Source organism: Mya arenaria, chromosome 5 (assembly GCF_026914265.1).
Source record: "Mya arenaria isolate MELC-2E11 chromosome 5, ASM2691426v1".
NCBI lineage: Eukaryota > Metazoa > Mollusca > Bivalvia > Myida > Myidae > Mya > Mya arenaria.
In genome coordinates this window covers 80,080,918-80,105,422 of record NC_069126.1, presented here as the reverse complement: position 1 = coordinate 80,105,422, position 24,505 = coordinate 80,080,918, and the positions used below count along the sequence as shown (strand labels likewise).

Genomic DNA, 24,505 nt, shown 5'->3' with positions numbered 1-24,505 from the left:
TACCCTTCCCAATGCAAAATACCCTTTCTGATTGCAAAATACCCTTCCCAATGCCAAATACCCCTTCCCCTTCCCAATGCAAAATACCCCCTCTGATTTCAAAATACCCTTCCCAATGCAAAATACCCCTACCCCTTTCCAATGCAAAATACCCCTACCCCTTTCCAATGCAAAATTCCCCTACCCCTTTCCAATGCAAAATACCCCTACCCCTTTCCAATGCAAAATACCCCTACCCCTTCCCAATGCAAAATACCCCTACCCCTTCCCAATGCAAAATCATATGTTTTTCCCAAATATGAAAATAAAAATCCCAATTTAAGGTTATAAAAAACATGGATCCAACCCCAATCCATTATTGTATGGATTTTTATTATTCTGTTTAACTTTAATGATAAAAAACAACATATGATTTGTCACAGTACAGATAAAGAAATATTAGCAATATTTTGGCGCTTTTTCAATGGGGAATTTGTGTACACTGACATAGCTTAGGTTAATTGAAAACCCCATTTATAAAAACTAATATTTTTTATATGTACACAAACCATATGCTTTTTTTGTTTTGACCATTAAGTCAAATAAACGAGTGAAATTATAATTAAATGATGCATTTAAACTAATATATTTCTACAATTTCTATCTTTAAAATGGAACTGCAGTTATTTATAATTACTAAATAAATTATCTGTGCTACATAACCTGATTATTTATGTAATGTAATAATCCCTTGATCTTACCTTTCAAACGACCACAAGGTTTACATGGTCAACGCTTTTAATTCCGATAGACAAAAATAGATTAAATTCCTACCCAAGTTTTTTAAACGTTATTGGCCTTAATTTTTGTATCCCATATCACCATATTACTCCATGATGTAGCTAATTGATTCTTCCGTCCATAATATTTTAGTGTCTCAATCACAAACAAACTTCTTATCGTATCATTTGTTAAAATCGCAGAAGTTTTAAACAATTTGCTAATGTATCGCATTATAATTTGAAATCATTTAAGAACTAAGGCATATTGGCTATTGAAACCTTTGTAAGCTTGTTATAAATTTGGGGTTAACAAACACTTACTGCCAGATAGATATATATATACATAAACTTCAGATCAATAATCGAACAAGAAGTAGTGTCGATAGTTTTACGCAAATATTCAGATAATCCTATGACCGACTAGAAGCATACAACAGATGATCAAATTAAATGCCCTCGTGCAAAACCTTTTACGGAAGATGACTTTAGAAATGATAATGAAGTAAATTTGCTCATCGATTTCATGTAGGAGTGAGAAAAAAATCTTAAGAAAATTCATTAATAAGTATATTCAATGGGGCTTATTAAGTTTGATAAAATTCAAAATAAACAAAATAAATGTTAATTATAATCTAGAAAAATCGATTCACTCAACTCATTTGAACTGAAATTGGAATCGCTATTGTCTTAAGCTTGGTGAACCTGATTAAGTATACTATATTCTTAATTGAAGGGTTTAAAGGTAAAAAAAGATTTCTGTTTCCGTTATTGGCCTATCATTTTCCGGAAGCAAACCAGAAATAAAAGGAGAACTCGGTGTTTAAGTTTAAATGCTTTTCATTGATTCCTTAGTAGATACGATGCTATATGATCATCATATCTTTTATAGATGCAAACTTGCCCATATCATGAAGTAACCTGATATTGTTTCCTCAATCAGTAATATCAACCTATTATATAAAAGACAGTTCATTATTGATAGACAATTAAAATAAAAATGATGGGATGATAGAAACTTGAAATACTCATTGATCATGCTAGATACCCAATTCATTTTAAATGTCATGCAGTAATGCACCAGTCAATTGTTTTCACGTTCCCCCAGGTCCGGGGTATACCGAGGAAAGCTGGGGAAATGGGCCATGTTTTTAAGTAATGGTCCTGCCGTGCCAGTGGAATGCGGCGGTTTTGTCTTCGCGTCAAAAAAAAAAGCCGGGAATGGGCCTTTCCTAAAGTCCATGGGGTGCGGGGCATTTGGCGGGGATTTTACCAGCAATTCGAAAATTATTGCAGCCATGGTTACAACTGACTGGTGCAATATAATAATCATTTACATTGGTACATCTTATCTGTAAGACTGATTGCATAGATTTCAAGCACAGTTTTCTCATTTGGCAAATTTGCAGGGCTAAAAATGGGCCTATATGGAAGAACCTCTTTAATTATTATCTTCTTGAAATTCCTTCATGATTATCATGATTAACCAAACACTGTGTTTTCATACAATGTATTTTAAAATGCAGTTCAAATGAGGAAATTAATTGATTTACAGAAACTTATTTTTTAAATAAATGTTCTAAATTTCATTCTTAAAAAGGCAATTTAATACGTAAAAAATGTATTTTTTTATACAAAATATCTTACACAATTACATTCAATTCAACATTTGATAAATAAAAAAACTGACTTGAAATTGTTCAGTGTATTGAGTTAAGTAATATCAGCGTATTACCCAATACTTTAAATTATAAGAAAATTGATATGGACAAATTTTCAAGCACAAAAGTGGCACATCAGTGGTTGAAATTAACACAAGCCCACAAGCCCTGCACTGGAAAAATGTCTTCCAGGCTTGCTCAAATTCTGAATTTTATATAGCAGGCCTTGTTAAAAAAAATTATGCCAAGCTATGGTATATGAATTCGGGCTTGTTCATCCAAAAGTCTAATTTCAATGATTGGCACATACATTCTTTTTCATCTAGTAAGTTAAGTAATTGTACTTCTATCATAAGCTGATAGCACTTTTCTTTGATAACGACACCCTCAACGCTATATAAGTATCAATCTCGTTTGACGATGTCAATCTTATAATTTATCTTGAAGATTTAAAACGTCAAACAATCACACCGTAAAACTATCGACAAAAGGATTACTTCTGCCAGGCACACCGTTTCCTAGCTGGAAAAATCTATACATCATTATTGTGATTATTAAAGCCGTCGTGGGACATCGCAATAAATGTCAACCTGTTTGTGCCTATTATAGGTATATTACGGTTTAAAATTACATTGCACAGGCAAAGAATAAATCCACTGATGCTCTTGAATTGCTCAGAAACAAACAGAAATTCTGTCAATAATTTAAGTAAGTAATTGTGAGATTGTTCAGAACTTTGTTAAAATGAACAGTGTGAACAGCATCTTTGTTAACTTTTATAAACATGAATTATTTAGATGCAAAGTACAGCTGAAACAGTTGTCTTAAATCTTGTTAAATACAGTAGAGATTACAATCATTGACTAAGGGGGATTCTTGAAGAATTCATGAAGTTCTAGAAATGAATTATTCCAGAACTGAAGAAAATTCTTAAACATTTTTCGCAGAGGAGGTGTATCTATATTAATTTTCCTGTAACAATTTGAAAGCTAACAATGAGAATATGAGCAAAGTTCCGAACAATCCGCCCATCATTATGGTAAAAGAATAAAACTAAATCATTTGCGGTTTAAGGAGGAGGAGGGGGTAGGGGGCACAACTAACATGTTCCCATTCCCCATTTATTCTTGTCCAAGATAATGCATTTATGTAAATATATTTTTTTTTATTTTTACAAATACTTCACATCAGATTGCATCAAAATTTCCTTCCACATACACTTATATACGTAATTAACAAAATTTTAACTTCATATATTTTGTATTCAAAGTTGAGTCCCTGAAGTTGCATGTCCGGCTACACGACCACTTACAATTAAATTGTAAATTATTTTCAAATACCCAGCACCTTGAAGCGTTTTTTACTTTTCAAACTTATAAAGCTTATACTTCCAAGAGTAAACAAAAATTACTGGTTATACATCTTAAAGTCCCGTTATGTAACATACCCCAAGGCAACAAATAACAAATAATGTGTTTGATGTTTCTGACGGACTCACGAAATACTTGTGACTCTGAAAAAATAAAAATTGCTTTACAGGCGGTCATTTTTTTTTATCTTTCATTTTCCATAAAAGAATAAAAGGATCACAAAAGAAAACACACACACACAAACAATTCAATATGCGGGTAGGCAACGCCAAAAAACCTATTTGTTACTGTGGCCCAATGATACAGAATTTATAATGAGGCACAAGACAAGATGAATGTTTTGTACATAGTGATATTAGTTAAATACTTCACCATGCCTTTGTATATTGAATCAGTAAATATTTGCTTAACACAAGGACACCAGGTCTAACTTAATCTTTAAATTTATTGGACATTGAAGGCACGACGGTTTTATTGAACTCTGTACCATGAGCCTTATTAGCCTTTAGCCTTTTTGAGCAATGATTTGTAGACCAATAAGAATTGAGTATTGAGAATGATTCAAATTTTCTCCGGTTTTAGACTATTTGTATTCTAAAGAAAATATGTGGCCAGACAATAACATGTGGATCTGATACACACTAGATTGAATTCATCATGGGTCTGATACACCATGGGTCTGATACACCATGGGTCTGATACACCAAGGGTCTGATGCACCATGTGTCTGATACACCATGGGTCTGATGCACCAGGTTTGATACACCATGGGTCTGATACACCATGGGTCAGATACACCATGGGTCTGATACACCATGTGTCTGATACACCATGGGTGTGATGCACCATGGGTCTGATACACCATGGGTCTGATACACCATGGGTCTGATACACCATGGGTCTGATACACCAAGGGTCTGATGCACCCTGGGTCTGATACACCATGGGTCTGATACACCATGGGTCTGATGCACCATGAGTCTGATACACCATGGGTCTGATACACCCTGTGTCTGATGCACCATGGGTCTGATACACCATGGGTCTGATACACCCTGTGTCTTATACACCATGGGTCTGATACACCATGGGTCTGATGCACCATGAGTCTGATACACCATGGGTCTGATACACCCTGTGTCTGATGCACCATGGGTCTGATACACCATGGGTCTGATACACCCTGTGTCTTATACACCATGGGTCTGATACACCATGGGTCTGATACACCAGTTTTGATACACCATGTGTCTGATACACCCTGTGTCTGATACACCATGTGTCTGATACACCATGGGTCTGATACACCATGAGTCTGATGCACCATGGGTCTGATACACCATGAGTCTGATACACCATGGGTCTGATACACCATGTGTCTGATGCACCAGGTTCGATACACCATGTGTCTGATACCCCATGGGTCTGATACACCATGTGTCTGATACACCCTGGGTCTGATACACCCTGTGTCTGATGCACCATTGGTCTGATACACCATGGGTCTGATACACCAGGTTTGATACACCATGAGTCTGATGCACCATGGGTCTGATACACCATGGGTCTGATACATCAGGTTTGATACACCATGTGTCTGATGCACCATGAGTCTGATGCACCAGGTTTGATACACCATGGGTCTGATACACCATGGGTCTGATGCACCAGGTTCGATACACCATGGGTCTTATACACCATGTGTCTGATACACCATGGGTCTGATACACCAAGGGTGTGATGCACCATGTGTCTGATGCACCAGTTTTGATACGCCATGGGTCTGATACACCATGGGTCTGATACACCATGGGTCTGATACACCAGGTTTGATACACCATGGGTCTGTACACCAGGTTTGATACACCATGGGTCTGTACACCAGGTTTGATACACCATGGGTCTGATACACCCTGGGTCTGATACACCATGGGTCTGATACACTGTGTGTCTGATACACCATGGGTCTGATACACCATGGGTCTGATACACCATGGGCCTGATACACCATTGGTCTGATACACCATTGGTCTGATAAACCATGGTTCTGATACACCATGGCTCTGATACACCATGAGTCTGATACACCATGGGTCTGATACACCAGGTCTGATACAGCATGGGTCTGATGCGCCATGCATATATAGGTCTTAACCCAGCTGCAATAAAAAAATATATACCATTTGCGGAAAAAGCCTTGAATTATCTTCCTTTTTTTCTTTGGCACAGTCTTAAGTATCAAAAAAAGTATTATTTTGCCAACTGAAAAACTTTCAGGTTAACAAGCTAGGGTTTTTGTTACAAATATTTCAATAATAGTCTTTTTTACTATTCTTTTGTTTTGATTTACACGCTTTGGAATTTCATTGTTCTATCTAAAGCGTAAGTTCAACTGGGTTCTATGAGCAGTGAAACAAAAAAGATCAAGTTTCATGACAATTATTTGATGAAATGAGTTTAATCTAAGGTGTATTGCAATTTCCCTTGAATGGGGTCAACTGGTAATTTTGTAGATTTTTTTTTAGCAAAAATGTTTTTCATGATAGTTATACAAACAAATATAACTGACAGATGATCGGCAATTTAGGCAAATTGTATTGATTCAAATATCTATCCAACAACATTTTGAAGTGCATTCCTCTTTTACAAAAATCTGATTTTTTCTCGGAAATTCCTGAAATAGGCAAACACTCTGAAGGGACTTTTTTTCACTAATAAGCTGTATCTTGAAAGAAATCAGGTGCAGTTCCATTTGATTTATATTTTATATGAGGAGTCATACTTTGGTTTCTTAGATATGCCTGGAGAAAACAAATGTCTTGCTTGAATGTCTTTCTCAGAGCACAGTAAAAATGGAGAGGAAACTGTTTGCATTTGGGACTTCGTCTGAAATTTTGGGGAAGTGTTGAATGTCTGGTTGTTTTGGGGAGTAATCTAGTTTCAGTCATATTTTTAACCAGTCAGTATTATATAAATATTGACTGCCTTGAGGGTGACAGTGCATATTGTCAACCTGAGGTAAATACTGTCGACCGAGGCGAAGTTTTCCGAAGGTTGACAATATGCACTGTCACCCTCAAGGCAGTCAATATCTATTTTATTATACCGAACAAAAACTGTAGTACTTTAAAGACTATAAATACCATTTTCACTGACAGCTGCGAATCTTGCTGCCATTTTGGCAAGAATTGTCGGCTGATAAACAAAGCGCTCAGGTGATACAGACTTTAAGTAAAATACTATCAGTAAATCCCGTATTCATATCGTATTGCCAATTTCATATGTTCTATAGAAGTGAGGTTTTATAATTAGTGCATTTTAAGGTTGCAATGCCAGTTTTATATTAATCATAATTTTTCACATACAAATCCAACATGGCGGCGTATTTGTATGCGTATTATCAATTTCATGACGTCAGAGGGTGATAGTGCGGGGTGATGGTCGAAAATATTGCCCTGGCGTTTTTACTATATGTTCTTTTGAAGTGAGGTATAATAATACTAACTATGTCATTAATTCTACCGACAGCTCCATGAAAGTGCTAGCTGTGAATGTTTTTAACATATTTTCTATTTTGTTTATTTCAAAGAAAAATCTTTTTTATTATTATTTTGAGAGCACAGACCGATTATACATGTAGTTAAAATTTGCCTGCCAGAATGTTTACTTGTCCCAGGCTTTGTGGAAGTGGTTATTATTTTTTATCACTGCAACACGAGTTTAATAAAGCATCTCAATTAAGTGCCTTCATTATTGTTCTTCAAAGTTCTGATGAGGGTACTGTCAACGGATATTTTGATCAGGAAAGGTAGGTGGTCAAGCTTTTCTTTCATAAAATTGGTAATGCAATTTGATGCAAGTAAGATATATCTGCACACTGGTATAATATGAGACCAATATATCAAAACATCGTTGAGTTATGACGAACATCCCGGCTCTGAACTGAGTACAGTCAACCAGATATGAAGTGTTTTTCAATTTTTCATGCAGTATCTAGTTCAATTCTCATCTTGTTTCGTAAAAATAACAAATTTTTCATTCCATTACATGTCCTATTGTTTGAATGTCTATTATTTTAGTCTAGGAATTAACTAATTAAGGCTAGGAAATATTTAAAACAAGAAAATAACTAGATAACAACAGTGAAAACTTATGTAATCTGCAAACTAATACACAAACTATGCATATGCATGCTTCATTAATTGATTTTCGATATTTAAAAACATATTCTGTGAATATTGTAAACTGCTCGACAGCGATAAAAACTCAATTTACACCTTACCAAATTTCGTATCCTATGAAAACAATAGCCCCAGATACAAAGTTAATGAATGTTTTCTCAAAGTCAACAAGTTAATTCGCTTGAGACTTATGCTATTTAGCAAAAATACTACATTATTTATTAAAATGAATTGATTTAACATGACAACAAACCATTTTATGTCCATTAATTGGCACGAAAATATCCAATTTACGGGATCTGTGTTTTATCGTCCGCCATCTTGTTGTTCTGTCAAACATTGAGGCCCCGAGAGGGGAAAATTCCGATAACTTCTGGCCTTTTTCCAAATGAAGGCTACATGAAACTATCATTATTTATTCTATTTTGATATGTTGATCTAGATATATCATCCAATTTGTCAATATATGGAGAGCTCAGGATAAAATCATCCTATTTATCAGAACAAGAAGAGCTGTACTAAAATTGTAAAACGCACGTGTTGGTTGCCGGATGAAATGAACAGTTTAATCTTCAAAGAACACATACATCATGATTGTATTTACATCCTATCAAACTTTTGAACATCAAAACCATTTTCATATATATAAATGCAACATTTAGGTCACTCTAATGTTCCTCATTTCTATATACCGTATACTTAACATTTAACTCCAAACTAAACCTTTTCAAACGGGATGTCTAAGTTTGATGCAAACACACTCTTATATAACTTAATTAATGCACTTTAAATTATACCGACGATGCAATCAAAGCATCAAATCAAATATTCCACCTGGGTATCCCTAAAAGTTCACGTGGTATTTCTGTTTGTAAAAATATGGCGCATAGGAATGTATTAAACGAATATGTATAGGTAAGATATGATGCTAATGTCAGTTGGACCAAAAGCACTCCAAGTTAGTACGTAAGAGTTAGTACCATGCCGATAGGATAACATAATTCATTTAATCAACAAGAGCACCATGAACGGGTTCAAACGCTCCTCCTTTTTTCTCGAATTGCCCAACCAAAAATTGATTATTTCACGTCGAATTTCAGTTTTCGAACCTATCTACCATACAGGAACAAAAACAGATGTCGAAAAAAACCCGTATGGTTTCCTTAATTCAACATATTTTGAGATATATACAGCTATATCTGGCAATGAAAAGCTTATAGACGCAAGTTTGCATAAATTAATAAACTGACCTTGCTTACTGTTAATATTTGGTTCTTAATTTATTAAAATATGATGTTAGATACACAAATGTTTGTAGGTTTTCTTGCTTTAATTTGATTTTTAAAAGCTCTGTGTGTTGTTGTTGTTTTTTCGAAGGCTCAAAAGATACTAGCTAAATGTCGCTTAACGCAAATTCTCTTTGACATTGCCTCAGTCAATGGGAAACAAATAATCCAACCATTCGGAACTCCTCGGCCATGACAAAAAACCTCGGATGTATGCAGGTACATCAGTTGAAGTAGTTCGTAAAAATTTAAATTATATCATAAATAAATGTAGTGTTTTAGAGTTGTATTTATTGATCTAAGTTTAAATTGATTGCCATTAAATTGTATTATTGCAAACATATTTAAGAATCCCAAGAGTAATGTCACAAAGTTAAACTGCTAAATAAAATTACTACGCGATCTACTTGCAGCGGACTTAAACGTACCACTTTTTGAGTATGTAAACCGTCCAAATACATCCGAGGTTGTTTTCGATAAAATGGCCGAGGAGCTCCGAATGATAATCCATCATTTTTAAACCTGAGTTATATGGGTCTTGCTACCCTAGTCGACAATAGTACATTTTCAGGCGAATATCGTTATCGGTGTATTAGTCATGGACAAAAGTTACAGTGTTTGCGTCAAAAATAGAGCTGTGTTATAATTATGTTGTTTTTTTATCAAACACATGCTAAACTTTTTTTTTTATTTTTAGTATGGAAAATGTCTTTGTGGTAGAACCATCGATGTTAATGTATAAATTTAAATGTTTCATTTTCATTTGAAAGCTGCACTCTCACAGATTGAACGTTTTGACAACTGTTTTATTTTTTGTCTTGGAACGAGCAAACCAGTTATAAATGACTGCTGACAAAAGATCAGATCGCAGTTTTTCATATATCCGCTCCAAAATTGATGTTTAATGCATTTTTCTTAAACCGTTAGAAACGGTTTAAGCAATTAAACATTAATTTGGAATGGGAATATTAACATCTGCGATCTGATCTTTTGTCAGCAGTCTTTTATCATTGGTTTGCAGATATATTTACGCAAAATTTGAATAATTCCAAGACAAAAAATAAAAAAAAGTTGGAAAAACGGTATATCTGTGAGATTGCAACTTAATTGTTTGGACAATTTATAAAGGAAAATGTGTAAGCGCCAATAGTTGGGAGTTTGTATAGCGTAAGTATATGGTATATATTTGTTAATCTTTTGTGGTTGGCAACACGACTTAGACGGGGTACATGTAATCCGCAAGTTACAGAAAACAGTCCTTAATTATTATATCGCACGCGTGAATGATGCTAAAAAACATAAGAAAATAGTATCCATGTATTAATAGGCCATACTTGACAACCAGTTGTCTATACGCATGGTCATCATATGTCCGGGCACTTTAACACAACGTTAAGGGACTCGCTCATGTTTTGGTAACAAACAAAAATATTTCCCCCTAAAATGCATCAAAAAACTTATCGTATAATTAGTATACTCTTTGGTACCGAAATTGCAGGAGAAATACAGTTCAAGCTGCACACTCACAGGTTGACCGTTTTGACAACTCTTTAATTTTTTGTCTTGGAATGAGCCAAATTTTGCATCAATACCTGAAAACTATGATAGCAAGACTGTTAATTAAAGCTCAGGTCGCAGTTTTCCATATTTATGCTCGAATATTGATGTTTTATGGCTAAAAGCGTTACTTACGCGTTAAGAATTTTTTTTTTCATCCTATTTAGACTCGTTCGATTGTGAGTAGTCTTATATGACTAAATTGAAAGCAAATATGCTTAAATCAGCTGATTCTGAGACTATAAATGAAAAAGTTGTCAAATCGGTCAGTCTGTGAGAGTGCAGCTTTTAAGTGTAAGACCCTGTTGTAGTGGCGAGCAAACTCAAGTCGGTATAGTCAAGAAATAAATAGACAACTTTTACCATATCTGCTCGCCAACAAGGACTAGTACGCAAGATGACTAACATTTTAACATTTAATAAATACATTAGTAGCATCACATGATAATATCAATCACCGACAAATCAGTCATTTTGCTGAATCGCGTTGCTAACGCTTTCAAAATCGTGAACTTCAATATTTGAACATTTATCAACATTTTTTGAAAAGAAGAAAAAATAGACATTTTCACCGTCTTGAACAAAACAAACAAAAAGGAATCTATTTTGAAAATATTTTAAAACATTTTTTAACTCTTTAACTTACGTTTTTAAAGCTGCACTCTCACAGATTGAACGTGTTGACAACTTTATTATTTTTTGTCTTGGAACGAGCCAAATTTTGCGAAAATCCATGAAAACCAGTTATATAAGACTCCTCACAAAAATTTAGATCGCAGATGTTTATATTCAAGTTCAAAAATTGATGTGTTATGCATTTTTCTTAAACCGTTAATAACGGTTTAAGCAATAAAACATTAATTTTTGAACGGAAATATGAAAATCGGCGACCTGATCTTTTGTCAACAATCTTATATCAATGGTTTGCAGATACATTATTTACGCAAAGATTTGCTCTTTCCAAGACAAAAAATAAAAAGCTGTAAAAATGGTAAATCTGTGAGAATGCAGCTTTAAGTAAATTTTATTGAAAACTGGTTGAGCGTTGTTGTGATTCGAACTCACGATCCTCCCACGACAGTATTACATAGCATTTCCAACTCCAATTTTTTATCAACACATTGCATGAGAGAATGATTTTGAAAAGTGTAAAAACATACATATTTAAAAAAAAAGAAGTTATTATAAGGTAAAATAAGTTGAGATTGAGATTTGAGTTTAGTATTTTCGTGATATTTGGGGCAGGTCGACAACAGCGTCCTGAACACCTGCTTGTAGAACTTTCTGCATGTGAACATCGACATACCAGCTCAGTAATGGTGTTTAATTACAGAGTTCTATGATGACTCTTTAGACATACTAGTATACGAAGGATTCACTCTTAGCGACATAGATAAGGTCATAGTTGTAGCCATGAACTAATCGTCTCGGACAACTTGGATTTTTCAGCATACACGACCAGAATGCTCCTAGACACTATGGTTGTGGGGTATGTTGCCTTACAGTGGGCCAGAGATAATTCCCATAGCTTTTAAAGTGATTAAGATTATATAACCATCTTCGACAGCTTTTCTGGTGTTACCAGCTTTGTTTAAAAATCTCTTTAGAGCACCTGCCGTAAGCTGCAGCTGACCATACCAACATGACCATCCTACAAAAACGTTCATGATAGACCTCTGTACAATCAGAATGTGTATGCCCCGTCCCTACACACAGCAAGCATAGACGAGCTGGAAACCCCAAACACATTCTTATACATGCGTTAAGTCTATCCGCCAATGAGCTTCATGTAGCTTCTCCGAGTCTACTAGGAGAGCTGGGATTTATGTTAGGTTTTCCGGGTATTAAACACTCTTTTCTCGTTTCAACTACGCGATTAATGACTTGCACTGAAAATGCTTAAATGACCGAAGGTCATGATGAGGGTGTGGAAAGTTTATCGCCCAGTTTGGATGGATGCTTTCTTTCCGAACGCTGACATAAGAATTAATTAAGGGGGGGGGGGGGCTTAAAGAGAATCTTCAACTGGTTGAATAAGGTTTAGAACCGAAAGCTTGGATGTCATCCTTTATGGTAAATGTATCATTTAAACTAGTGCTCAGGCAAAAATAAGGCCATAAATCAATGAGTGTTCTAGATTGTCTCCAAAATCAACGAAATAAGACTCAAAAACCTCTTTCAAACGTAAATGTGACATCGCCTGGTTCCTTGTGTACTGATATCACATACCGATAATGATAATGTAAGGGAAGGTACTCCACACTAGTTCTTCTTAGTAATGGTGTAATTTGACCTACAGATAATATCCCCGTGGGAACCTCAACGGGGAATATCGCTTACCTTACAAATCCGTTTTACAGTGTATATTGGCCAGGCGTAATTATTTATTCGAATATTTTTTAATAACTATGTTTGAATAAAGGAATCAATGCACCATTTTTTCTTAAAATTTGCTTAAAGAATCCACTTTGAGTTGATGTAAGCGGCACAACATGGCGGAATCCGGAGATAAAAGTCAAGAGAAGTCGAAATCTCAGGTTGAGACTGAAATCGATGAAGAACTGAATGAATTATTAGACAGTAAATATCAAACATATATTGTATTCATGTTTTTTTATTTCTTTTTCTATAAATTAACTAAAGCTATCATTAAAATGTTATGATGTCATGTAATTTCGCGACATGCGTCGTCCTAATTTTTATCTGCAAATATTATTTTTTATGAATACTTAACGGATGTGCATCACCGTTAATAATGTATAAGGTTAATACAGATAAACCTTTTAAGGAATTATCACGCATTGTTGAAGAAACCTCAGAATATAACATTTTTTAAGTTATTTCAGCAGTCACTTGCTGTATCTAGTCTAAATAATTGTACGTTGGCGGATTTTTTTTAGATTTTTGATATGGCAAATCCTTCACGTACAAATTGTTTAGTATCAAAAGTGGGTAGTTGTTCCGATCAGGATTCCGGGTTAAAGCATATAGCGTCTATAAAATATCATAAAAACAAGAAATATTACCAGATAATGTTATTTTATATTAGTTCCGTACACAAAAAATAAATATCCAACTTATAATTATGAGTTTGACGGCTTTTTTTCATTTCATTCTGTCAAAACATAACAATATATACATGAAGGGCACCTGCAAGGCTTTAGGGCACAGTTTTAAATCGCTCGGAACATTTCGGCCATGGCCGAGTTGTTACGATTGTATAACGAGGTCTATCTCGAAGCTTTGTCGGAGGAGGCCGAGCTATTACGATTGTATCGAGTTGTTCCCCTTCGCATAATTGTTGTCTGTGTCAGTCAGCTTTCGTTTTATTGGAAAGGTAAACAACTTGTTTTAATGCACTAAATGCTTGTTTAGTGCAAAATAACATTTCACTTACATGGTAAAATATGAATATAACTCTTTATGATCAATTTCAACCATAAAATACTTTACTTAAAACAATTTCAATATTTTTAAAACACCCCCGTTTTTTGCACATTCCCGTTTAGACGTTCGGGATTGGAAGAATCCCGTATAACACGTCTATTATTTTAGACTATTGCTGTATCTACAAGAACCTATTTATTGAGACATCATGTTTAAGCAGTAAGGGGGCAATTGACTGCCTTCTAAAGGCTGTTTCCTTGAGCGAAAAAATGTCCATTTTCCCAAATAAATCATAATTTTTTCCCCAATTTGATCAGTGCAGATTATGTTGGTGAATAAAAAAGAAATGAATTTTTTGAAAAATAAACAAAATCTTGACACAACTAACTCTTACACAGCATTATGTATAAATTTAAAAGTGAAAACAGGTATATTCGCCATTATGTTTGCTATTTGAATCAGATTTTGTATTTCTCCTAATCTCAATTTTTTTTACCCAATTTGCCATTAGAAAAAAATCACTCATTAGGGGGATGAAATTTGCAAAACTGATGGTGATGAAGTAAAATACAACCTGCCTTTCATTTCAGGCGCATTGGAGGATTTTGATGCAAATGCAAAGCCTGGGCAAAAAAAGGACCAGAAAACTGCAACACCAAAAACAGATGGAGCAAAGGTAGTAATCAGATATTGGATAGGCATCCTTGTGGACGTATCTATGGAATATATACATTGGTGTTTATGAGGTGTCTATCTGTCTAAGTCCAGATGAGGTAAAGTGAAAATCTTGTTCTTTAATTTAAAGAACAAAATATAATGCAAAAATCTTGGTATAAGATGTCAAACAAAGCATATTTTGATTAGGCTTCTTGCCTTATGCTGGCCAAAAGATTTGTTCCAGCTTTATACCATCCACATGGGAAATTCCTATAACAGGCTTTTTCTATTCTTTTTTTCCTTCCTATCTCAGGGAGCAGCTGCAGGCGGAGGTGATGATCCCATCTCGGACATGTTTGCAGAACAGTTTTCTGATGAAATGGCGCGAGAGTTTGAAGATGCAATGAAGGGTCTACTCTCAGATGACCCAAACATGATGCAGCAGATAGAGAAACTGGCTGAGGCTGCAGGCAACACAGGTCTCTTTCAGTCCACTTTTGTATATTTTATGCTGCTGAATAGGCTCATTATTGTTAGGCGATTTCTTTTGTTTATTATTATGCGTTCTGATGATTTATAGAGATTTATCAGTGAAATGAAAAGTACCGGTATATATGAAGAGGTGAAAATATCAGTTTGGTGTTTTTCACTTTGAAATTTAAAACTGCTTCACTTTCATCAAACGTCAGCACGCACAGGGCCGATACATAAACTCTCTGACCTCATCTCGGAAAAGACTTTAATTGCGCTTACAGATTGGCAAGTTTTTCTAATAAAATGCAATAAAAAAGGTCTTAAGTACCACATTTAAGCATATAAAGGAAAAAAAATGTTTGTTTTGGTTTAAAATCTCACTTTTATTCACCCAATGAATACTTAAAGTGAATATTTCACTCATGACTACACCGGAAAATCCAGAGAAAATTCACTTGTCCAGCTTGGTGAACAATAACCAACTCACATGTGCCCACGCATTATTGAACCCGTGTCACGATGGTGAGAATTGAGTGTGATAACCACTTTAGTAACCAAATATCCAAATATGGCATATGATATCGCTCTGTGAAATATGGGATGATCTTAGCAGTTCATTGTGAATAAACACTAAGTGTGACCTTGACCTTAGAGATAGGGACATGGGTCTTGCACGCAACACGTCATCTTGGTATGGAGAACACAAATGGCAAGTAATTTTAAAATCTGTCCATACAAGGGAAAGTTACAGCCCGGACACAACAACCTATACTTTATGTCCTTATATGCAGCATTCCATTGTGAATAAACACTTAGTGTGACCTTGTCCTTAGAGGTAGGAACACGGGTCTTGCACGCGACACGTCGTCTTGGTATGTGGAACACATGTGGCAAGTTGTTTTAAAATCTGTCCATACAAGGGAAAGTTACAGCCTGGACACGACAACCTATACTCTATGTCCTTATATGCAGCACTCAGTTGTGTGACATAGAGTATATGTGTTCCATATACCAAGACGATGTGTCGCGTGCAAGACCCGTGTCCCTAGCTCTAAGGTGAAAGATACACCAAGTGTTTATTCACAATGGAATGCTGAATATGAAGTCATAAGATTGTAGGTTGTTAAATATGGGTGGTATTTTTTATGTTCAGAGGCAATTTAAAATAACTTGCCATATGTATTTGATATGTAAAGGCAAGATCAACTTTTCATGTACTGACCTTGTTCATAGGTCAATGTCACATTCGGGGGCATTCGTCACATACTGTGACAGCTCATGTTTTTAATTAACTCAAATTTCACTTGAAAAAGGAAGACATTGACTTGTGTCTTTTTTTCAGATGATAACCCTGAAGGCCAGAAAGAGTTTGGAGAAACATTAAAACAGACTCTAGCAAGCTTAGCTCAAAATACAGAAGGATTACAGGTGACGATTGTGTTAATTTGTTGATCACTGATACTTACAGTCAGTTGCAGTGCCCAGATAGGCCTAATAGCAAGGTGGGGCACCCCGCTGCCCTTTTCCAGCACACAACTGCCTTTTGACTACACCCTGCTGTGCCCTTTTGTCTGATAGAGTCATTTTTCAGAACGAAGTATACAAATAATTAACAAACATAATTTTAACACTAAAGTAAAGATAACAGCTATTAGAGATATTCATAACAAACTATTATTATTAAGAGTAGTTGCAACACATACACAATAATAATTGTACATTGTTCCTTGCTGGACTATGCTCTATTTAGGCTCATTCAAAGCACACCAAAAGCGCCCTTTCTGACCTAGCACCCTGCCCTTTTAAAATCCTTGCTGGAGCACTGGAGAAAAAGTAAAAATTCACCTCTGCTTTAGGGAATACATATCCATACAAAAATGTTTTCGGCTTTCCGTTTTTGTTGTAAAGATCTTTGATATCTTGCTTTTTATATATTTATGCCTAAAATTATGTGCTTTTTATCTTCTTCAGGATGCTGCCTCAGGCACAGGAGTGGAGGATGATATGATGAAGATGTTTTCTGGTCTGGGCCTCGACCCAAATGCCCAGGAGGACAACTTTATGCCAATGATGCAAAACATGATGAAAACGCTTCTGTCGAAAGATGTGCTATATCCATCATTAAAAGAGATTTCAGAAAAGGTAATAAATATTAGGTTTTTACAACAAGGTTTTCTGGTCTGGGCCTCAGCCCAAAATGCCAAGGAGGACAACTTTATGCAGATGATGCGAAATATAATGAAAACCTTGCTTTCAAAAGATGTGCTATACCCGTCATTAAAAAAGATTTCAGAATTGATCACAGTTTATTGCTGTCTTTTTTTAAGAATTTTTTTTTAGGATATTTCAAGGCTTTATGTTTTTGTCAGTTTCATGCCTAGACTTTAAAGCTGCACTCTCACAGATAGAACACTTTGACAACTTTTTTATTTTTTGTCTTGGAATGAGCCAATCTTTGTGAAAATCCATAGGAACCAGAAATATAAGACTGCTGACAAAAAAAATAGATCACAGATTTTTATATCTTAGTTAAAAAAACCCATGTTTTATGCATTTTTCTTAAACCATTAGAAACGGTTTAAGCTATTAAACATTAATTTTCGTGCGGAAATATGCAAATCTGTGCTCTGATCTTTTGTCAGCAATCTTTTATCATTGGTTTGCAGATATTTACGCAAAAATTTGCTCTTTCCAAAACGAAAAATAAAAAAGTTGTAAAAACGGTATATCTGTGAGAGTGCAGCTTTAACTCTGGCGATAACTAAACTTTGAAATCCTGTAGAGGCGGCAAGCTTGATTTATGTTTACAATTCTGTTCACAGGCAATAAAAATTGAATCCAAATAATATTTTGAGTGGCACCACACTGTAATCTTTAAGTGCCTGTCATGATCTGAGAATGGGTAATGTAATTTTTTTAAATACATATAGCTAGTCTCATAACAGTAACTGATAAACCTATTGTATTAGGATATATAAACATCGCTTTCATCTCACAAGTTTATTAAATGAAACCCAATTGCTGAGGAGGTTTTGACTATTTTCAGTAAGTGAAATAAGGCAGGGTCTTTAAGTTAACTTATTTCCATTTTCTGCATGATTATCTTTAACCTATTCCCCTCAGTTCCTAACCAAGATTTATTAAAGATTCTTCGGCTTGCGTTCAAATTTACATTTACTTTGCAATCTTATGAACTTATTTAGATAAAGTGGTATTTTAACTCACTCTACTTTAAATCCCGTAACACCATACATCATATTTTGTAACCCAGAAGCATTAATTATTTCAACATGTCATGTCGAAAAGTAGATTCTGATGAAACCTGATTTTGATTTGCGGAATTAAAGTCTAAAAGTGCCTTAAAAGAATATTGAGTTGTGCCTCTGGATTGATGAGTAAAACAGACAAAATTCAGCTTTAATGTCATTAATTAACTGTATTTAGAATTATAACACATTTTTGTCATACTACAAACTTGATTCAATCTTCAATCATGTACCATACAAATTATCTTTATTGATCGTGTAGAGCAAATCTAATACATGCTTTTGATCTATTTGTGATTTTTAATTTACATGACTTTTTTCCTTTTTAGCTTGTCTCATTTGAGAAAAATGTGTTCATGTATTACCCTAGCCTTGGTTAAGTTTTGTCAATAAAAACCAACTGCCGGCAATTTTTTTTTAGAAAGTTCAAATGGCAATTGGGCCTATTCAAATTTAAAAAAAAATATGTCAATTTCAAGTATAATAAGAAGTAGCTGGCCGATAACTTCACTTTTTTAGACGGTTTGACTGTAACTTATTTAGAACCCTGTGTTGTCAGCTTGAAATTCCCAAGTAATAATCTTCAAAATTCTCAATGTGCCCTCCTCTCCTTAAGCACCCTGCCCTTTTTAAAACCCGGGTAAAACCTTCATTTCTGTGTATTTTTCAGTATCCCCCATGGCTGGAAGAAAATAAATCCAAAATAACAGAAGCAGCGTTCAGCAACTACTCTAAACAAAATGACATGATTTCACAGATTTTAGTAGAATTCGATAAAGAAAAGTCTACTGACACAGATGATATGAAGAAACAAAGATTCGAACAGATTATGGAAATGATGCAAAAGGTATTCTCATTAGTGATTATGTATGACATTTAACTGTATATAGGTTGGTTGGGAAGTTAGTACATTCGTTGTTGGAAATGTTTGTAAACTGGTTGAAACTAATTTCACTGCAGTCTATATTAAATGGGCACAATCTAGGTTGATGCCATAATTATTTTTATTTTTTATTTTAATGCATTATTATGTGTAAACCACATTTGATTTTAATGATAAAAACAAAACAAAAGCATATGGTTAATGAACAGATATAAAAAGTTACACAGAATAATTGAAAAATAAATACATATTCAAAGTGCCCATGACATCACACACATATGATATGTAACTTACAGTTCCTATATATGTATAATAAATTGGATATAGAGTCAGTAAATTAAATATGACACATACTAGTAGATTGTTTTAAGCAGGATTTAACCAATGAAGAACCTTCATATTTCAGATGCAGGATCTGGGTCAACCACCGAAGGAAATAGTTGGTGACATGGCTCCAGGACTTGATTTTGATGCCAATGGTGTTCCAAAGTTTCCCGGGACTTCAGATGCCTGCTCAATCATGTGATAATTTGTAGACATTTGATTAGTTCTTACCTGTATCATGTGACACTCAATCAGCATTTTCATTGGTTGTTTCTAAAATCATGTGACAGCAGTCAGCCTTTTCATTGGTTGATTCTTAAAGTCATGTGATTCTCAACCAGCTTTTGATTGGGTTGCATACATGTACAACTATTATGTGATATGTACAGCTGATTTTCTTCGCTGTTATTGTTTAAATATGCCTTTAGATATTCTATGTTGGTTTTTTGATCAAGCTTGAAGTTTAAAAATGGTTCCAACGTAGAAAAGAATGAATTATTTGATAGTATATTAATAAAAATAATGACTTAAAAACTTACTGTAATAAATTAGTTTTATTGTAGATATTTTTGCATATTTGTTGCTGGTGAAATGATTGTTGTAATTATATTGTTTCAGATTTTTATATTTTTTTGTAGTACATGTAAACGTCAATATTTGTATTACATCCCTTGTTTTTTAAGAGATGCTCTTTATCCTTATATAATATAAAGAATATTAAGAATCAGCATTATAGAAGTGTATGTCTGATGTTTTTATTGAAATTTCTCATCTTCGAAGGTACACGTTATATTTGTTTAATTTTCACTAGTCTTGAGATTCCATCTTGGGCTTTTTTACTGTATGATGACTACCTGGCCCCAACCCATATATACCAGTACACTTGGTGAAGATATGAAACAGCAGTCAGATTTTCATCTTTATATTATATTGCAATTATGCTTTTTAGACAGACTTTTTCCTGCGCAAAAAAGATTTTTTAAAAATCATCAAAAGTTGATAGATTTTTCCTTATTTCATTTAAATAGCTGATTTAGAGTCTTTTGATTTGATTAGAGATTATTTTCTGTGTGGGCAACTACACTTCCATATTTCTGCATCATTTGTGTGCCAAATGCAATCGTTAAGTATATCTTCCAAAAAAAATAACACACCGGCTAATATTAAAAAAGAAAACGTCACTAGTAATGACTTGTAAACAAATAAGTAGTAAATGGTATTGGCTACTAAATCATTTATGTGTAAGTTTTTATTGTTTATTGAACAACTCAGTGTAATTGTGGTTACAGTCGAAGAAAATATTTTACATTGGTATTATTCGGTGTACTTGTGGCAGTAATTGGAACATAATGAATGCCCAAATGTTTATAAAGTACCCCTTACACGCATTATTGTAGCTAGATGAAACTTGCGGCTTACCAAAATTTGTCAGTAATTATTTTAACAATTTATTCAGACATCAAATGCTTTAATGAATTGTCCTAGTCCAACAGCTCAATATTTATTGATTTTATGGACCTTTTTATGCCCCCGAAGGTGGGCATATTAAAATCGCACCGTCCTTCCGTCCGTCCGTGTGTCCGGCTCAATAACTCGTGTCCGGGCTGTAACTTTCCCTTGTATGGACAGATTTTAAAATAACTTGCCACATGTGTTCCACATACCAAGACGACGTGTTGCGTGCAAGACCCATGCCCCTACCTCAAAGGTCAAGGTCACACTTCGGTCTTTATTCACAATGGAGTGCTGCATATAGGACATAGAGTATAGGTTGTCGTGTCCGGGCTGTAACTTTCCCTTGTATGGACAGATTTTAAAATAACTTGACACATGTGTTCAACATACCAAGACGACGTGTCGCGTGCAAGACCCGTGCCCCTACCTCTAAGGTCAAGGTCACACTTAGTGTTTATTCACAATGGAGTGCTGCATATAGGACATAGAGTATAGGTTGTCGTGTCCGGGCTGTTACTTTCCCATGTATTGACAGATTTTAAAATAACTTGCCACATGTGTTCCACATACCAAGACGACCTGTCGCGTGCAAGACCCGTGTCCCTACCTCAAAGGTCAAGGTCACACTTAGTCTTTATTCACAGTAGAGTGCTGCATATAGGACATAGAGTATAGGTTGTCGTGTCTGTAACATTCCCTTGTATGGACAGATTTTAAAATAACTTGCCACATGTGTTCCACATAGCAAGACGACGTGTCGCGTGCAAGAACCATGCCTCTACCTCTAAGGTCAAGGTCACACTTAGAGTTTATTCACAATGGAGTGCTGCATTTAGGACATAGAGTATAGGTTGTCGTGTCCGGGCTGTAACTTTCGCATGTATGGACAGATTTTGAAATAACTTGCCACATGTGTTCCACATACCAAGACAACGTGTCGCGTGCACGACCCGTGTCCCTACCTCAAAGGTCAAGGTCACACTTAGTCTTTATTCACAGTAGAGTGCTGCATATAGGACATAGAGTATAGGTTGTCGTGTCTGTAACATTCCCTTGTATGGACAGATTTTAAAATAACTTGCCACATGTGTTCCACATAGCAAGACGACGTGTCGCGTGCAAGAACCATGCCTCTACCTCTAAGGTCAAGGTCACACTTAGAGTTTATTCACAATGGAGTGCTGCATTTAGGACATAGAGTATAGGTTGTCGTGTCCGGGCTGTAACTTTCGCATGTATGGACAGATTTTGAAATAACTTGCCACATGTGTTCCACATACCAAGACAACGTGTCGCGTGCACGACCCGTGTCCCTACCTCTAAGGTCAAGGTCACACTTGGGTGTTTATTCACAATGGAGTGCTGCATATAAGGACATAGAGTATAGGTTGTCGTGTCCGGGCTGTCACTTTCCCTTGTATGGACAGATTTTAAAATAACTTGCCACATGTGTTCCACATAACACGACGACGTGTCGCGTGCACGACCCGTGTCTCTACCTCTTAGGTCAAGGTCACACTTAAGTGCTTGTTCACAACGGAGTGCTGCATATAAAGATATAGTGTATAGGTTGTCATGTCTGGGCTGTAACTTTCCCTTGTATGGACAGATTTTAAAACAATTTGCCACATGTGTTCCACATACCAAGATGACGTTTCGCGTGCAAGACCTGTGTCCCTACCTCTAAGGTCAAGGTCACACTTAGGTGTTTATTCACAACGGAGTGCTGCATATAAGGACATAGAGTATAAGTTGTCGTGTCCGGGCTGTAACTTTCCCTTGTATGGACAGATTTTAAAATAACTTGCCACATGTGTTCCACATACCAAGACAATGTGTCGCATGACAGACCCGTGTCCCTATCTCTAAGGTCAGGGTCACACTTGGGTGTTTATTCACAATGGAATGCTGCATATATAAGGACATAACAGTGTCGGTTGTCAAGTATGGGTGGTATTTTTTATGTTTAGAGGCAATTTAAAATAACTTGCCATATGTATTTGACATGTAAAGGCAAGATCAACTTTTCATGTACTGACCTTGTTCATAGGTCAATATCACAATCGGGGGCATTCGTCACATACTGTGACAGCTCTTGTTTCTTTTAAATTTCCATTATGAAGTGATAGTGTTTGAAAGATTTGTCTCAATTTTACAATTTTAACAATATTTTGCGATATATTGCATGATGGGCGCTGTATATTTCCACATAATATTGAAAAACAGTTTTTGGTTTATTGTTACAATGCTTAAACGTATACAAACCAAATTGGAAAATTAAAATTCAAAGTTTTTGACATTAAGACTCCGTGTCAAAAGATATAAACAATTTTCTATAAGTGTCTTGTACTTTGAATGGTTTGCCATTCATTGGAATTTTATGGTTAAAGAGACACTTTTAATGATAATACATAATGAAATCTAAAACTTAATGTCACACATTTTTTATTCAATTTGGTGACTTTTTGTTTTTTTATATGTATTTATATAACATTCCTGGTAGATTTTACCCTTTGAATGTATGTGAAAGTAAGCATAATTCTTATTACGTTATGTTATTATTTTGCCTATTATTGTTTGAATGTAGCCACCGTTTTTGTATAAATATTGTACTTTGCAGACTGTATTTGATATTAATACATCAATTGTTAAAAATCAAAAATGGAAAAAAATATATGTTTTAAGAAAATTTCATTACAAATGCTTACCAGGTAATGTCTTCCTATCTGTTCTTCAAAATATATATTCTGATAATGTTCAAAGTATAGTTTGAGTTGGGAAACTACAAATTAATTGCTAGAATTTCATCCCCACAAGCCCCTTAAAGTTTATTGACCGAATAAAAATGTTGAATTAGGGTCTGTGTTTGTGTATCGCTCCGGTACTGTCCGGGAACGCAACGGTATTTGTGGTTTATCGAGAAACACATGTTTATGGTCCCTTATCAGCATGAACACATATTCAACCATGAAACAGTGATCGAAGAAAAAAGAAATATGAAATGTCACCCAACACCCCCATTTAAAGAAAAATTGGTTGAACATCTAGCAATTATTTTATTTTCGCCTTAAATGGGAAATTAAAAAAAAAATCACCAAACATAAACTAAATACATTCTATACTCTGCTTTTAAAAATACTCTGAACGGTGGTTTTTCGATCTCCCTCGATACATAATACATCATATTAATTTTGCATTTTATTTAAATATGTCTTCAGATCATTTATCTTCCTAGATATTATACAA

At 35.0% G+C, this 24,505-nt stretch overlaps 2 protein-coding genes across 6 annotated transcripts in view; one reads left to right on the top strand and one right to left on the bottom strand.

Annotated features, from left to right (window-relative positions):
- Positions 1 to 8,296, bottom strand: part of LOC128235092 (serine/threonine-protein kinase DCLK1-like) — a 52,872-nt gene extending 44,576 nt beyond the window's left edge. For 3 of the 5 annotated variants that reach the window (XM_052949816.1, XM_052949817.1, XM_052949814.1), the window contains exon 1: positions 741 to 923. The gene's annotated coding sequence lies outside the window, so the exon portion shown is untranslated. Of the gene's footprint in view, positions 1 to 740; positions 924 to 8,223 lie in introns of those variants that run through there. The other 2 variants (XM_052949815.1, XM_052949818.1) reach the window with 2 other exon arrangements.
- Positions 8,297 to 13,277: 4,981 nt separating this feature from the next.
- On the top strand, positions 13,278 to 24,116 carry LOC128235333 (peroxisomal biogenesis factor 19-like). Its single transcript, XM_052950146.1, has 7 exons — positions 13,278 to 13,393; positions 14,791 to 14,876; positions 15,171 to 15,336; positions 16,674 to 16,759; positions 17,303 to 17,473; positions 19,268 to 19,444; positions 19,887 to 24,116. The coding sequence occupies exons 1-7, from the start codon at positions 13,306 to 13,308 to the stop codon at positions 20,004 to 20,006; spliced, it is 894 nt and encodes a 297-aa protein (XP_052806106.1). The 5' UTR covers positions 13,278 to 13,305; the 3' UTR covers positions 20,007 to 24,116.
- The last annotated feature ends 389 nt before the right edge of the window (positions 24,117 to 24,505 follow it).